We start from the raw sequence: 17869 nt of genomic DNA, 5'->3' as shown, positions 1-17869 counted from the left end.
GTGTTAGTGACTCAGCTCACATTAGCCCAGCAGATAGAAGAATGAGTCGGTACTCGGCAGGATGTTTGCTTTCAGCCCGCTAGTCTGTCAGTCAAGCAGCTGCAGCGTGTGTGTGTGTGTGATGACATCAGACTGGTACAGAGCCGCTCAGCTTCATATGGATTACTGGTTATTGGCGTTGGTGTAGTGAATGTCTTTCCTGTGTGATTGATGTTGGGTTGGTTTAAGAAACTGGAGCGTCTGTGTTTGCAAATGAGTTCCTCTTCCTCTTCCTCTCTCCCTAAGAGCCTCCCAAACCCTAAATGTCCTAAATGTTTAATTCAGGCTACTACTCATCAATTTTGAGTGTTATTTCTACTCTTCCACTTCCCATCTCTTTCCTCTCCTGTCTGTCTCTGTGTCTGTCTCTCTTCTCTGTGTGTCTTTCTTGCTCCTATACGTGTCTCACTCCTCCCCTGTGTGTGTGGATTTGGGTGAATATGTCCAGAATAAAGACGAGCTAATCCCTGCATCTGGTCTCAACCCCTTGATAACTGTTTATTTATTTATTTATTCATGCATTTGTTTATTCGTTCATTTGTTTGTGTGTGTGTGTGTGTATGTGTGTGTTTGTTTAATTTCCTTTGCTGATCACTTTAATGTTTCATCAGTCAGAACATTGGAGCGCCTCAGTGGATCCCAGTGTGTGTATCTGGGTGGCATTTTCATCATCTGTGTGTGTGTGTGTGTGTGTGTGTGTGTGTGTGTGTGTGTATATATATATGTGTGTCTGTGTGTGTGTGTGTGTGTGTGTGTGCGTGTGTGTGCGTGTGCGTGTGCGTGTGTGTGTGTGTGTGTGTGCTGATGAAATCCCATTAAGGTTATCCGGGGTGACACTTTCATCGTCATGTGTGTATGTATACGTATGTGCAGACGTGTGCATGTCTATGTTGCCGGTGCAGCTGTGTGTGTGTGCGTTTGTGCGCTCCACACATTAAAAGCTGATTCATCTGAGACGCAGCTAAAGAAACCCAATAAATCATTCATGTGCATTTGGGATATCGCCGTGAAAATATGTGAATGATGAAATAAGTGAATAACCCTGCAGACAAACAGAGTTTCTCTCCGCTAGCCAAGTGTGTGTAACCGTGCTGACACCAGCGTAACACACACAGCAGCGCTCAAAGGCCGCTGAAATATTAAGATGGAAATCTAAGAGGACCTGTAGACGCCATGATGGGCTCATGAACAAAACCAGACGAAAGACCCATTCAAACTAGACGCAGGTGATGGCACCGACCCTGACAGGAAGTGCACAAACACAGAACCCTCTGTTTCCATGGAGACACATGTGATCCCAAGCATAGCCACAACACTTGTCTCTTGATTTATTAATCTAAATAACCCTACTTGACAATTGAGTAACTGCTTACCAAGCTGCCGTGAGGGAGCAGAAGTGATCTTATCCAGAACATGAAGTGGGTTTGAACACAACACGCCGCAGCGTCTGTTCATGCAGACTGTGCCGGCGCTGTGGAACGCAGCGAGGAATCTACGGAGGACGGAGCTAAATTTAGTTTGCGGCGCATGGAGTCCAGGTGTATTTCATGTGGCCTACCTAGCCCGGCTCTGCTCTGCTCTGCTGTGTGTGTGTGTGTGTGTGTGTGTGTGTGTGTGTGTGTGTGTGTGTATTCATTGGTGTTGGACCCTAACAGTCACATGCAACTAATCCTGTCCTGGTTTACTCCCTCTCGGCCGTTTGGTTTGGTTTGCTTTGCTTTGCTTTGGTTTCTCTCTGTAAATACGCTTGAAGCTGTTTATCGCTACAATTTAAGACGAGCGTTTTCCTCTCTTTCATGTGTTTGGTAGGCAGTTATTCAGATGTGAGCCGATGCTTTATTAACACACTGTATTCTGTGAACAATTCACTCCACACCTCAGGGCCCAGGTCTATTCTAATGAGGGTTCAGGATGCTTCATCGCCGCTGGAATCCACCAGTAGAGCACTGGGAGAGGATTCACTTGAATATTTATTTATTTGAACACTTTCAAAAAACGGTACTCACATTGTGTTAACACAGTGTTTAGAGTTGTAATCCCCAGTTGAGGAAAGAAAAACCAGACTGATCAGAGCAATTTACTTTCTGTTTGCAATGCAAATGCTTCCTCATTTGATTGTGTAATACATGAGAGAGCTCCTCGGAAGTTATAGATTGGGGGATTTTGCATCTTTGTCCTCATCAAAAAGCAGCGATCTGTTAACCAAAGCAGTATTATCTCCTCCTTCTACTTTCTATTTCAGTCTCTGTTCGTCTAATCTATTCTGAGACCCGCCCAATAACACCACAGATTGGTCCAAACCCTATAATTCTGTATGTCCGTATGTCAGAGTAAAGGTACGTCTCACCGTTGATGATCTGCACCACAAGCCATGGAATCAGCAATTTGCAGTCATAGAAGCCAGGATATCTCCCTCGGTCTCCCAAGCAGAGCAGCATCTCATTATGTTGATTGCCTGTTGAGGTGCCAGTGTGTGTGTGTGTGTGTGTGTGTGTGTGTGTGTGTGTGTGTGTGTGTGTGTGTGTGTGTGTTGAAGCAGGGGGTACAGCAGACTGGGTATAGGGAGTGCGGGTGATATTGGATTTAATATTTCTGGAGCTGATACACACACTCTGTGATATTGATCCAGACTGAAAAATGTGATCGGCACAAAACAAAGTAGACGCTTTTAAATCCATCCATCTGTTTTCCACCCGCTGAGCAAAGCAGCACAGATGTCCCGATCCAGAGCCATGTACTCGGGATCAGGAGACATCCTTACCAACGCAGAGTGTATATACATACTTCCTATAGTGTAGTGTATTCTGCATCTGTCCCCTTTGTCTCCCACAGATGGACGTGTCTGGAATACCCCCCTAGGGACCGGGCCAGTATGGATCCAAACCCCCTCCTCTGGTTCCCCACACTGTGATTGGAGCAGTAGTTCAACTCCCAACTCCCTCCTAAGGTCCGAACTCATCACCCTGCAGAGCAAACCTGTTCTAACCCCCACATGTCTCATTCTTTAGGTCACTACCCACAGCTCATGTCCACAGGTGAGGTTAGGAATTTGTTTTCTCCCATTATTAAAATGTTATTTAAAATGCAACAGAGACAGTTTGTGTTGTGAGTGTGAAACTATCCGAACCATTAAGTCTGTGGCCTACACATTATTCAAATATGCTAATGTTGCCTCTGCTTTCTGCGCTGGCTGTGTCGCGGCCCGGGCGGGGCGTGGTTGTGCCGGGAGGGGGGTGGGGCAGACGGCACGCTGTTAAGTTTTCAAACTGCCGGGCAAACAAAAGTGCTTTTCCCCGGTGACTTTGCTCAGGGACGCAACCTTGGGAAGAGGATCAACACTGGGGATTGTTTGGACTGTTCCCTCCGTTAAATACAGATCAGGATCAGACCGCAGCATGTCCGCCAGATGAGAAATAAAGGTTTATAATCGGGATTAGAGTAAAATTTTGATAGATTACACCGCCTCGTTTTTAAAGTGGGACACAAAAGCTCTGGAGTCCTGTTCTTGTCACCGCCGCTGAGATTCTGTCTGTCACTGTCTCGCAGATAAAGTATCCATTGATTAATCTGATTTATTTAGTTGCCTTCTTGGAGCACAAAGCCTCGGCTGCCTTCATCTGTGGAGCGCCCGCCCATTGGGCTTTCTGCGGAGCGACACTGAGAGATTGATTATAGGCTCCGGGATTTGCCGTGGAGCGGCCACAGCGTCTGCCTGGGCTGCGATCTGCTCCCGTATTCGTGGAAAGGACAACTGCGAAAAGGACGTAAGGACGTTTCCTGTGTCCGCCGGCACAAGTTGGCGATTCATCCGTCAGCAGTTTTTTTTCTTTTTTAATTCCGTATCCTAAAAGACGCGCAGGTTCGTCGTCCCAGACTTCGCTTTCTCTTTTTTTTTTTGCCGGGGAGGCAGCGAGTGTGTGTGCGTGCGTGTGTGTGTGTGGATCGCCTCCGCAGCCTCGGATGCGTAGTAAACGGGTGGGTTGGGTCGCATATGCGCCTGGTCGACGCACACACCGCCGGTGATCACAGCGGCGGAGGAAGGTGAGGGAGGAATCAACGGGGGAAACGACAGGAGAGGATTTGTAAGCGGGACGCGGTGCGGTGCGGTGCGGTGCCCTCCACTCCACTCCACTCGAGACCCGCACGACTCGCCCCGACCAGCTTGGGGGGTTCGAGTCCCTAAGGCTGAGGTTTTGCCGTCCCCGGATCTGTTGGACCGGCTGCTTTAAACCCGATCAGAGAGAGAGAGAGAGAGAGAGGAGATCGCCCCGTCATCTTCAAGGGAGCAGTGGAAGTGATTCTGCGGGGCAACACACAATGGCAATCGGTGCGCTCCTCACTGCCTGTGCGCTGCTTGGTAAGTCACGCAAAAAGAGGATTCTGTCTGTTTGTCCGTCTGTTTGTCTGTTGTGGATCGTTGTTTTGCCGTTTAACCGAAGCAGATGTGTAACGTGTATCCCTGGCGCACCTGTGTGACACACACAAACACACACCTGGTTACTGTAGGTTAGTCCGAGAGAGCTGTTACATCAACTACCAGTCGTGAGTCAGGGGGAAGTAGGCTACATTAATAATGACTACAACAATAACAGATGCCCCCTGAACAGCTGTGTGTGGGTGTGTGTGGGTCTGTGTGTGGGTGTGTAACTAGGTTAATGTGATATTTGGACTTTAGTCACAGATTAACCCTGTACAGCCTGAGCTCCTGTGTTCAAAGGCTGATCTATAGATGACCTGTTATTGTCTGTAATCAAGACATACATGCAACATTCATACACATGCACACACTCTTACCTCATATATGTACACACACACACACCTGCAACACACATCATTAACACCCAGGATATGAGCTCACAGTGAGTCGTCCCTCAGGGTTTTGTGTGTGTGTGTGTGTGTGTGTGTGTGTGTGTGTGTGTGTGTGTGTGTGTGTGCGTGTGCGTGTGCGTGTGCGTGCTCACTCACTCACTCACTTCTGGCTCTCTAACCTACCTGCGGTTTATTGTTGGTTTTCACAGAGAAATGCAAGTGAGCGCACGCACACACACCAGATGACACACACTGACACATACAAACATTCATACAGGCCCCGATCGCTGACACACGCAGACACTCATGTATGCTTCCCGTGAACTGTCCCAAACAAACACCAGATGGCTTTTCTGCTCCTGGATGGGAGGTCTGTCCTCTCTGGCAGGGGGACAGGGCGAAGAGGGGGAGAGAGAGAGAGAGAGAGAGAGAGAGAGTGGGTGGGAGGCCCCTGCTTGGCCAAATAGGAGTACCAGTCTGTGCCTTGCTTCAAGCTCGCCTCTGCTCGCATGACAACTTACTTTCACTCAGGATATTGATTGTAGGAGGCTGCAAAAGATTTTTCCAAGGAAAATGTGCGGTGTATTATTCTGTGTACAGCAACCTGTCAAGACGGCAGGCTGCCACAATACAGAGCTCAGCTACAGTATAGCAGGAAGGGAGGCTTTTCATATCACAACAAGACACACAATTCTTTCAAGTAACTGCATTTGTGCCTTTGAGACGGTAAAGGTAACATCGCTTCAGAAGAGGGTTTTGTCTTATTTTGTTGGAGGACTCGCAGGGGATGAAAACTCTCAGGATGAGGAACAAAACGCAGCATTGCAACCAGGATATGTGAGGCATCATCACATGGTTTGAGTCATCGCAGTCAAATATAGAATCTCTGTTTATTTGCATTATTTTGAGCTTTCGGGTTCACCGGGTTCTCAATTGTGTAACGAGAGCACAGAGGCATTTATCAGCACACAGGCAGCCATGATGTTAAGCAGCCATCGGCGACTGTGGCAAAAGGGTAAACTCAGAGAAATAACAAACGCTTAGGGGATCAAAAATGTATGACAGCGTGACAAGATAAAGCCAGATAAGCATTTCAGGTGAGTGTGATGATGATGTCAGAGTCTGTCAGCTGTTTGACAGCGACTCTCACAGAGTTTATGGCAATCAAAGCCTGTATGGGGAGTGTTTACACGGCTGAGTTAACACACAGGCGTGAGCGAGCGTGCACTGGTTGGAGGCACCAGCGTGTTTGTATGTGTGTGTAATATAAAAGATTATAAAAAATAGTTGCCTGGAGGGATAAATGTTTATTATCTTAACAAACAGGACGCCTTCCTTCTGAGAGAGAGAGGGAAGTAGAGACAGAGAGAGAGAGGGAAGGAGAGAGAGAGAGTCTGGTGTGGTTTAACACTGTGCTTTCTTGGGGGGTGAATGTGTTTCTGCTTTTAGAGGTGTGTGTGAAAAGAGAGCAAATTTAAGGTACCCGAGACATCCCAGTTTATGTAACTAAATTGAAAGTGTAATGTGTGCAAGGCTGGCTGGGTTTAACTGTGAGATGCCCGAGCGGTTTCCATTTACCGGGTCGACAAGGAGACGAGCCCCCGAGTCAGATGAGATGCAACCGCTTCCATTTCATCCACCTGAGTCCTCCTCATGAGACGTATTGGATGATTTGCAACTTGTCAGATGTATTGAGGACATTTTTTACCATATTCTGATTGGCTGGACCAACAGAATGGAACAGGATCCAGCATTTCCCCCAGGATATTGTAAAACATGTAAGAATGGATTTGAAGGAGAAGGTGTGTAGGGGGTCAGAGGGGTGTTAGTAATGTATCATACTAAGTGTCTATAGGGGGAGGGGGGAGGGGGCTACATAAAGCCATTTAAGCACCAAACGGGTGCATGCGAGACCACGGCCACAGTAATTCTCTGTAATCCTCGCACGCACACACCTGACCGCCTCCCATAAACACTCCAATGACATCACATCACACCTTACAACAGAGCTTCTCCTCTCCCATCTACCTTCGTATGTGTTTTTACGAGAGCAGGCTGTTCGTAAAGACAGTGTTTACACAAATACGCATTTTGTTTTTATCTCCACATAATGCACTTTAACATACTGAAATTGGCTTTAAAACCACAGAACTCAAATTAAGATGGAGTAGAAATACAGTATAGTTCTAGTGCAACCTATAACACTAATACCAAAAATCAGTGTTTGCCTGCAATCCGCCTGCAGTATCACCCAGCCAATGCATCAGATTGAATCTTAAATGCCTTTTAAAGCCGTAGCCAGATGAGAGGCCTGGAGCCGTAACCTGTTATCTGGGCTCATCACGGCTCTTGCCGTGGTCGTGGAGCTGATTGGCCACGTGCCTGAAATGAGAAAAAGATGTCTCACGTTTCAACAGGCTTATCTCATATTCTCCTATCTCTCTTATCTCGCACAGAAACCTATAATTATTGACGTGAAACAGGCCCGTCTTGATAACTGTGTAGCCCTGTTGGCTCTCCATCAAGTGCCTTCCCGTTTGTAGTTGTTGGTGCAATTTTGAGCAGAAGTAACCCGACGCCTCAGCGCCTCGTTTGCCTAAACACACACAACAAGCCATGGTTTGTGTTTGCTGTGTATGCAGAAAGTAGGTACAGTGCGCTCAGGGTGAAGAGGGGAAAAAAAGCGTCGGTGTTCAGGGAAGATAAAGTGACTCGTGCTGGGAATTATTTCCACTGACGCTTGAACTTTTGTCGATGCCGGGAATGCGGAGGTCATCCCGGTGGCATTTAGGGATTCTGAGTACGCAGCGCCGCTCCCCTGATCCCCGATCCCCACCCGAGCCCCGGCCTCCTCTCTGTCCCAAAACGGAAAGACAGCTGGGTCCAACCCTCCAAACTGTCCGCACACACACACTGCCAGGGGCTCTAATCTCTGTGTGGTCAAGACTTGTTTCTGCTTCTTTCTGCGCATCTTGCATCAGCTGCTACCGGACCGGGAATGCTGTCGATGTGTGTGTCCATGCCTCAGTTGACACAGGAGAGTGCTGTCTAGACAGTCAAGTAAAATGCAATATCTCTGCGTGTTTGTAGAGCTGTCCTACTGAGCCTACACATACAGTATATATTTATATCTGTGCCACATACAGGAAAAAAGTTTGGTGCGACTTCATGTGCAAGTTTTGTTCCTCATTATTTTACCTTTACACTCAGGTTTGTTGGCAGCAGAAACAAACCCAAGTGTCTGTTTTAAGAGAACTACGGGCTCGTGCAGCTGTCTGATTACGGTGATGTGTGCCACCCTCGTTTTATATCTGCGCCTGCCGCCTGCCGCCGCTGCATCCTACAGTTGCATGAGCGCTTGTTTGTATCATAAACACTAGACCAACGTCTTTGTGCAAACCCGTGACAATGTGCCTTTTGTACTTTAGCTTTTTCAAATCATAGCACTGTTGACTCAACTGACAGAAGCAGACAATAGGGAAGCACAAACAGGACCCTCAGTTTGGCTATGATCCACCAGCTCTGTGATTATTTCCAGTAAATATCCATTAACATTCTGATGTACACTCTAAACACTTCCTATTCACGGGCAGTTACTTGCTCCTTACTGAAGGCCGAGAAGCTTTACTTGTCATAGATCAGCAGAATTGAAGAAAGGGTGCGTGTGTGTGCTCTCGCTACCAGGGTTTGTTTTTGTGCTTGTGGGCCTAATTGCATCAGGTAAGGATGAAGATGAGTCGGAATACCAGTGTGCCAGGGTGTCGTACGCCCAGAGCGAGTAATGGCCCTGTAATCCAGACGTCACGGTTAGTTAGGGATTTTTACTACAGCCTCCACTGTCCTCTGTTATCACACATCTCAAATGTTCGCTGTCCTCCTAATGCCTTTGCTATACTTCAAAGTAAAACGTTCAGGGCGAAATGGCTGGGAAAAAAAAGAGTGATTCAGGCTTTTTTTTTTGATGTTCCTGTGCAGGGCCCCCGAGGCTAACTTTTGTCTTTTCCACTTGTGATCTCTCCCCCTGCCTCCCCCCCTGCCCCCCCAGTCCAATATTGGTCCCAATATCATACGGCTGGCTCTGTCAGTGGCTCCACTTTTGTTTTGGCTCATTCACTTCTTCATCTGCTGCTGCTTTGTCAGTAAAAAGACGAAAGTATATCTGAGTTATGGAGGATGAAACTTCTCCTACCCTCCCCCTGCTGGGTGTGTGTGTGTGTGTGTGTGTGTGTGTGACCAATCTGAGCCCCCCCACAGGCATAGATTGGCGTTGAAATCACCTCCAGCTCTCATGGAGTGAAGTCCAGACAGCGTTTTGTAAGACGTGTTCACTAGGTGGAAAGCAAAACGTCTCTCCTTTCCGATGGGAGTTGTCAGAGGAGATGGGAGTAAAATTGTCTTGACTTGCGCGTTTCTCTCAGATTTGATGTACAATTAGTTTCTCCTTGCTCGCAGAGTAATAAAACAAAATCTGAAGTTGATTCCGGATAATCACAGCTACTTGTTATTCGGCTCCTGGCTGTGTATTGTTTTTTTTTGGAAGATGATTCTCTCCCAGTGGCTCAGATCCAAGATGCAGTCGACTTTCTGTGGTGCACGTCGGGAGATGGATGATTGTGTGAAATGAAAGTAAGTTCTGGTGGGAGACTTCCTGCCCGCGATCAGGAGAGTGGCCGGAGCTGAGGCAGCAGATGGTTTGTGTCTGATTTGTACTCGCTCTCCTTTACTGTCAGGGCCCCACACACACACACACACACACACACACACACACACACACACACACACACACACACACACACACACACACACACACACACACATCAGGTTCCTGCCAGCACTACTCAGCCCTGCCCGAGATCCTATCTTCTGTTTTTGTGACAACATTCCACCAACGACCCTTTAGCCATTTGGTGTTTTGTTGTAGAGATTTGCATGAATGTGTCTCTCCTCGCTGGCTCACTCACAACATCTCCAGCTCGTTCAACACACAGGAACCGCTCCCGACCTTCCTCCTCCACTCTACTTTAAACTGCACTAAGTCCGGCCCACCTTCCTCTTCAAAGGCCCGGTAATTAGAAACCGGCCATGAAGTGAGATCCAAACCTGATATTTCCAACTCAATGATGACACGAGTACAAACACAGGCTTAACCAGCCACATCTTCCTCCTCGGACACCCTCTTCCCTCTCACTCCTCCCGTTTGTTATCTCCCCCCTCCACAGAGTGATGATGGTCGCTCTGCCAGAGGATTTCCACTTTACTCCTCCATGTGCAAACACCCACAGCGCTTCGTGTTCTGTCCGTCCGTCCGTCCGTGTAGCCGCACTCACCTGCTCCCTGCTTGATCCTCCACCCCAACAGATCCCACGCTGGTGGGATACGCAACCAGGCAGCGTAACTATGGTGACACATCCCCCACCTGCACACCTCCAATCCACATTCGGTGTAGCGCACGTTCAAAGACACACGCACACACTCATGAATAAATATCAACATGCGTTCTCAGATTTTCGGCCTCTAAAAATACTCTTATGTAATTCTGCAAAGCGTCCAACTCGCTCGGCGCCGTTGTGTTTTGTGTTCTGTCAGCGCGCCTCCTTTGTGCCGTACACCTGAAACCAAAGAGATGAGTGAGTGTGTGTGTGTGTGAGTGAGTTGTTGGTGTGTGTCTGATTGCATATGCATAAATGCATGAATTTACAAGTGCTTTTCTTTACTGCCTGAAAGCAAAAAATGACTGACAATGGCAGAAAAATCTGTTTGAAGAAGCCTAATTAATAGTTAATTAGCTTCCTTTCCAGTCTGCAGCTTAATGCACAAACGTGGGAACTGATAGCGAACTGCCAGTCACACAGAAACAAACCGCTGTACATAAAGTAGATACAGCTGTCGGGCTTAATTGTGCACAAGCACAGGATGGATAATGAAGGAAGATAGCAGAGTGTTATTTTTATAGCTTTGTATTCTTTTGCTAAAATTAATGTACATGTTCCGTCGACTCAGCTGTAGTCGTTATTCCTGCGAGGGAGTTACGACTTGAGCTTGTCTTTGGCCTCATTGTTTTGCGAGAATTTGGCCAGATTTGAGTGCTTTGTCATCTAAACAGGGTGGGGGATGTGTGTGTGTGTGTGTTTGACTGGGTGGGGGTGGTGGTTTTTAGGGGGGTTGGTAATGTTAGGCTTGGGGGAGGGGGAGATGAGGTTAGTGGAGCTGGGTAGCAGGTGTCCATATGCAGTTAATGGATCTGGGAAAGGGTGAAGCTAGAGGCACTTAATGTATGGGAGGTGTGTGTGTGTTCATAATGGCTTTAGTCTCTGAACACAAGATCAAAGGTTTTAACTGCCACACAAAACATTTGCACGTGGCTCAGCTTCATGCAGTGCCATTCATGTGTTGAGCAGCACAGGGAGTCGCGTGTGTGGGGGTGTGTGTGTGTGTGGCTTTGCCGTTGTGTTTGTGTTTGAGTGACCTGGTCGACTGGTTTGGAGGCTGTGCTTACGGTTATATGGTCCAACGAGTCGGTCGCAAACACTAAATTTTTCACCATGGGCTTTAATGGGCGGAGGCAGGAGAGGCTTTGCTGCCCATCTGCAGCGTCTCGCCGCCTCTGTCTTCCTGTGCGTCTGAATTATTTATTTATAGGAGTGACTGTCAAACACAATGACACGCACAGTGTTTGAGACCCAGTTAGAGGCTTCACATTAAGGTGTCATGATGTGTACATGCACTTAAGAACTTGGATTATACAAGGTTATACCACTCCTTTCTTACCTTTTGTCCTTTTTAAAAGAACTCAATGTATTCAGGCTTGTACGCATCTTAATCGGATCGCCTCATACTGCGATTGCGCAACCCGTCATGCATCCTCTGGGGACAGGGAAAACCCATTGATTCCTTGCATATATACATTCAGAATCACTGCAAGGACAAATTCTTAAAGTATCTAGTCCATGTAATCATACTGTAGATGCCTCGGCAAATGTAACAGTAATATCCAAAGTGATATTGTTTGCGTGCCTTTGCCTCCATATTACGAAACAAATCTGTAGCAGATGATGGCAGGAGAGAGGAGGAAGAGGGGCGGCCATTCAGCAGACAAAGACATGCTCATTGTTGTCTCTGCCATCCGCTCAGATGACTGGCAGAGGGAGCACATAGGAGGAAATACAGTATGAGTTCCCACTTCTGTACAGCCTTTGTCTATTGTTTCCATTTACACGCCCTTTTACACACACACACACACACACACTCGCACTCCCCCAGGGTCCCATCCCATCCCGGTCCAGGCAGCAGCAGTGGTCGCAGGTGGGGGTCACGCATATGTTTGAATAAATCAGGACTGCTTAGCATAGAGAGAAGAGAGCCCAGCAGGACCCAGGTATGAAAGGAAACATCAAAACAGGAGTCCTGACACACGGAGGATTTACACGCGTGAAGCCATTGTATGTATGTCCGTATTTCTATAAATAAACATCCCTGCTGGCTAACAGGAGCTCGCACATTGGCCTTCCCCCCCCCCCCCCGTGTAAATACGTTCATCTCGAAATTCTCGCATCTCTCCATCACTGACATCATTCCACTTTACAAACACAAAGATAACACAGTGACGCTTATGAACTTCATCCTCCCACAGTTCCTCCGTCCTCTCTCTCTCCCTCTCTCCCTCTCCCTCTCTCTCTGGCCCTGATTAGAGCTGCGTGGGTGTAATGGCCAGTTCTTTGTCAGCTGTTACAGTGGTCTTCTGCCCTGCCAAACTGGTCTCTAATGGAGGCTGAACGCCGTTTCTCCATTCTTCTTCTCCTTCTCTGTGTCATGCGATCTCAGAATCGGCGAATGCCAGTTTCCATGCTGACTGAATTCCATCAGCTACAGCCGCTTGAACGGCGAAAACCTTTTAGCTCTTTGTGTAGTGCAGAAAACCTAATTGACAGGCAGGGCTGTCTTCCATAAATAAGCCAATTAACAGAGCTGGATGTAAGCCTGGCGGTTGTTTTAAAGCTAGTGGGAGGGTCAAAGGTCGGACCGGCCTTATTTCTACATTACGATGCAGTTGATCATCGCAATGGGAAGAGAAAGGAAAGGGAGGAAAAAAAGAGAGCTGGGTGCCAAGACGACGTCAGGGAGACATTTTTGAGTGAACTCTCCGCCTCCAAAACAGATGGGAGGAAAACACACTCCAACCTGAGGCGCGTGGATGAATTAGTCCCGTAAAGAGACGGAGGACAGTTGTACCTGGACAGAAATAGATGTGAGGATAATTAGACGAGGCAGTGAAACACATGGAAGGAGCCTAATGGACCTGTGAAGTCGTCCTAGTGGGATCATCATCATCCAAACTAGAAATGCACTCAGAGAGATGCAACACCTGCTGTTATTGAGGAAACTCTTCCTGATGTCATAGCGCCACCATCAGGTTGACTTGTGTGTCTTTTATTTCGCCTAAGATCTGAGAGCAAAGGAGCAGAAACTGGTTACGGCAACCCAATTCATTCATGAGATATAGCAGAATAAGCCACGCCCACTCAGCTTTGGCGGCAGATTGAGAGTTGATAGTGAAAAGTACAAGCGTCATAAAAGTTAAAGATCAACTCGGTTATTATGGAGACAGCAAAGGTCAGGACCCTGACAGCCAGGCAAATGTGATCCAAATCAGATTACAACTGTCCAAATGATGGCAGACAGACAGACAGACAGATTACACCTCAATATGCACTTTGCTCTCCTCTTCAGCTTCTTGCCATGATGTGAAGCAACATGCAGTTCTCAAACTCAAAACCCGTCATCGTTCCCGACATGTCTGCCTTTGCTTTTGACACCGCGAACGCACACACGCACACACGCACACACGCACAGCACTTACTAACGTTTCATGTTCCTGTAATGCAGCAAATATATAAATTATAAACGGCGGTGTGTGTGAGATTCACTTTCTTGCTCAAGGACACTCTGGGTTTTTACAGTCTCCCATTTCACGGTGATACTCCACCAGCACAGGCACAAATTCACTTAATAGGCCTTTGTCAGATTCACACCAAGTAGTTAAGAGGCAATGAGAGAAAAGGCAATTATCGTCTTGTAGGGAACAATATTACCAAACTGTTTTGGGTTTATTTTGCTTCGTAATTCTGGGAAACAAATGTGACTCATATTCCGCCGTATCCATATTCTCCTCGTCTCCTCCCCGCCTCTTTCATCCCCCCCCCCTCCTCTCTCCCTCTTTCTCCATCTTAGAAGCCTCTCCGCCGTCTCTCCGCTGCCTCTTGCTCTCTCTGGTAATGATGTTAAAGGGGTCAAACGCTTTTTAGGAGCGGAGAGGAGAAAGACGCAGATTGATTTTTTGCAGAATGGTTCACTGGCGACGAGAGCAGAAGCGCCGCACATTCACTACCTTTCCCTCCACCTCCTCCTCTTCCTCCTCCTCCTCCTCCTCCTCTGCTTTTATTTCCCTCTCTTTGTCACATATGTCGCCTCTCGCACACACATCGTGGACGTGGCCGTGCGTGGATTCATACAGGTATATCCACTCCGGGCTCTGCGTCTTTGTGGCATCCTGCGCCCTGAGGGGATCCGTCTTCCTCCCTGTTTCTTCTCTCCCTCCGTCGTCTTCACACAAATCTTCACAGGATGAGTCTGAGCTCCCTCGGGGACATGGGACACTAACTCGGCCGATTATTTTATTTTTTTCATATGTCTGGGTAGCTTGTTCATAATTAATTCATACTCCTCTGCCTGGAGTCACCTCTGCTTTCTCTTCTTTTCAACTCCCCCTAAAAAAAAAAAAAAAAGTTTTGCTGGATTTGTTGTAGGCTGATGGGTTTGGGTGCGCTTCATTTTCACCCTATTGGAGAGAGAGAGAGTGGAGATGGAAAGGGGTGACGGGCAGCTGTGATCTCCACATTAGCACGTCCCCGCTCTGCCGTGAATGTCCTCTACATCACCGCCCCCCTGTAGCGTTCTTATTACACACCTACTCCAGGTGTGTCATTATCGCGTGTCATAGCAAAGCAACGGCTCTCGCTCGTGGCCTCGCCGCTGTTTTTTCCACTGTGGATAAGACACCGGCCACAAATGATTGGATTAGTGTTTAACCCCGTCCACTTAGCATAATCCTCTTTACGGCTTTTTCTTTTGCGTGTGTGTGAGTGGACTTGTCTAGTCCCTATATGCCGGGCGGACAGCAAGGTCAGTTAGAGAGCTCGTCCGCGGTCGTTGACGCAGGATGCACACCTCCTCCGTGTCCAGTCCCTAAAATAAGCAAGAGTGCAAAGTCATCGGCATGCAAAGCGACATGGAGAGAGGGAAAGTGAGGGAGAGGAGAAGCTGGGTAAAAGGGCGAGCGATGGTAGCAAGACATCTGCAGTGAGTGTGCATGTGTGCGCGTGTGTGTGTGCCTGGATGGAGATGAGCCTTGATAATAGCAAATCTGAGGCCTTGTTGAGCAGACACGGTTAAAGGGGCACTCTGCAATCAAGGCGGCGCAGCCAGAGGTGAAGAAACGGCGGGGGGGCGAAGGGGTGTGTGTGTGAGGTGGGGTTGGGGGGGTTGCAGGCACAGGATTATTGCGGATGGATGCCGGGGGGGATAGAGCGATCGGTTAAAGGTCTGCAGGGTTTGGTATGTCATTGTCAGCTTCTCTAAACAGCCCCGCAGAGCGACGGAGGCACTTTGAAGTTCCACTGAGCTGCTTAAATCTCGCCTGAAAAAGGGAACCACGATGCAAAGATGTGAGATGGCAAAAGAAGGAGAGAGAGAGAGGGAGGTAGAGAGAGAGAGAGAGGGGAGTGAGAGTTATCAGGAGGGAGGAGGCAGGGAGTCTCCCAGAGAGGATGACGGTAGAGTGGAGACGAGCGCTTAACGCACTGGCACGCCATGAGTTTGTCTGTCTGGGAGTGTGTGTTTTTTTGGGATGCATGAGTAATATACGGCCAGCAGTTCTAGATGAGTAGTTGCAACATGAGAAGCTGAGCTGAACTGAACTGGATGTGGGTAGACCGGGCGGCGCCGGATGAGCGCCGAGACACGGGTGAACGGGGCGAAGACGTACGGGGGGACGGCTGCTTCCTTCACCTGAGGGCATCTTCATCATCATCATCATCCATTTTGACATTGTGATTCCATTTGTTTGGGACTTGCTTAACCTCTGAGATTTCCTTGTAATTGCATTTTTAAATGTCACCGCCCGGCTGATCAGCTGCTGTACGCTGTGTGAAGTGAGGTGAAGTGCAGCCGTTTGACCATTTGGCCGGAGAAAGGTCGTTGCTTTTCAGTTAAACGGTCTCAAGCAGCACAATGAAACAAATGGTTTCAGGGTTTACAGGGTTTAGTGGCTGCAGAGGGTACTGCATCAATTAGAGAATGAGACCTCTATGACATCACAGACATCGCAGGGGTTCATGCCAGTTGGTGCTTTCAGACCGCTGCCAGTTTGAAAGCTAAAGCCTCTGCTGAACCTTCACAAACTTGTAACTGATCAATCCTGTATGGAAGCACGAACAAAGAGATGATTATTGACTGGTTTTTGTGTTTTGGATGCCTCCGCTATCGAATTTAAATCCCTTTCAAGCGGAGGAGCCAACAGGAAATCAGAGATTGTAATGGTTTTTATGAGCTGGTGAGTGGAATGTGCCTCAAAATGGAAGCAAACAACAAAAGACCCCAAGCAGCAATTACACTGAGGAAATAAAAGGAAATAAAATAGGAAAGACGGATGTTGTGCACGGCGTACAAACGCTCAGCCACCCACGCATGTACACACGCACACACACACACACACACACACACACACACACACACACACACACACACACACACACACACACACACACACAGACGCAGACGCACAACAAAGTAAATGTGTATCTCCCGTCCGTGTTCATCCGTTTTGCCAACCCGGTGAGTGCAGCCTCCAAAGGTTCCTTAATTTTTCAGCCAGATAACCTTTAATGGCTACAGGCACGCAACGCAGCTCTGTTGTGAACAGTCATGCACACACACGTCCATTCACACTAATAACAGTGATTGAAAGGTGGGTGGGTGGGGGAGGGGAGGGGCTGTCGTGGAAGTGTGTGGGAAATCAGCAATCAGGAGAGAGAGGATGTTGAAGTTAAGAAGCTGTTGTGGGGAATTATTAATAGAGCATTGTGCCTATAGACCCCCCCCCCACCCCCCCCATTCCTCCCTCTCTCTCTCTCTCTCTCTCTCTCACGCACACACACACGCACGCACACACAGCTGCGATCCACAGTTGCTAATGCAGACAGGAAACGGCACATTTGTTCTGTCTGGGTTTTAGATGTGCCGCTCCATTGTCTCTCGCCCAACGAGAGGGATTTTTCCAGTTGGTCCCGAATTGGAGAATTATGTGTGTGTGTTTGTGTTAAGTGTTGATGTGCTTCTGCATGGTTCTTGGCTCAAGCGTGAGGATGATAAATCCTCCGCTCCCCGTGTGTGTCGGCCTCCAGGGCAGGAAACACTCTGTATGTTTACCTGCACGTTAAAGCTTTGATTACACTCTGATGAAGACAGTAAATCCTCTTTTTACAAACATCTTGTACACATTAAATGCAAACAAAATTGGCACAAATCAACGCAAACTTACACCTTAATCTGTGTGTGTGCCCGAGAGGTTTAATCCTATCTTGCCTTTAATTGCAGTAAGAAGGAATTCTCAGGTAGGGAATGAATGTAAACATCAGTAAGTGACAGGTGATTGGCTACAGAGAGATGGAAATTGGTGCTGGAAACAGTAAATTCTCAGAAACAATAAAGCGGAATTCCGGGCCCCATCGCTGTGGTCTTTGGACGTCCTCGGTGGATTATACATCAAGTAAAGTAGTATTTATTATCCACAACTTGACACCGTGTTTGCATGTGATATGAACCTCCTTGTCAGATGCCCTGTGAGCCTGTGTGTGTGTGTGTGTGTGTGTGTGTGTGTGTGTGTGCTCTCCCTCTCACCAGCCTCCCCCCCCCCCCCTCTCTCTCTCTCTCTCTCTCCGGGGTTCCTGCCTTTCATTTCACTGTA

At 47.9% G+C, this 17869-nt stretch overlaps 1 protein-coding gene across 1 annotated transcript in view; it reads left to right on the top strand.

Annotated features, from left to right (window-relative positions):
* The first annotated feature begins 3321 nt into the window (after window positions 1–3321).
* Window positions 3322–17869, top strand: part of igsf3 (immunoglobulin superfamily, member 3) — a 59173-nt gene continuing 44625 nt past the window's right edge. Inside the window, exon 1 of the mRNA XM_076169873.1 lies at window positions 3322–4396. Within this exon, the coding sequence (XP_076025988.1) occupies window positions 4357–4396 (40 nt within the window). The 5' untranslated portion in view covers window positions 3322–4356. The remainder of the gene's footprint in view (window positions 4397–17869) is intronic.

The sequence above is a fragment of the Genypterus blacodes genome, unplaced genomic scaffold, assembly GCF_046128005.1.
Source record: "Genypterus blacodes isolate CSIRO-AG114 ecotype Tasmania unplaced genomic scaffold, CSIRO-AGI_Gbla_v1 ptg000214l_1, whole genome shotgun sequence".
Lineage (NCBI taxonomy): Eukaryota > Metazoa > Chordata > Actinopteri > Ophidiiformes > Ophidiidae > Genypterus > Genypterus blacodes.
The sequence above is the reverse complement of the archived record's forward strand: the minus strand, read 5'-3'. Positions and strand labels throughout refer to the sequence as shown.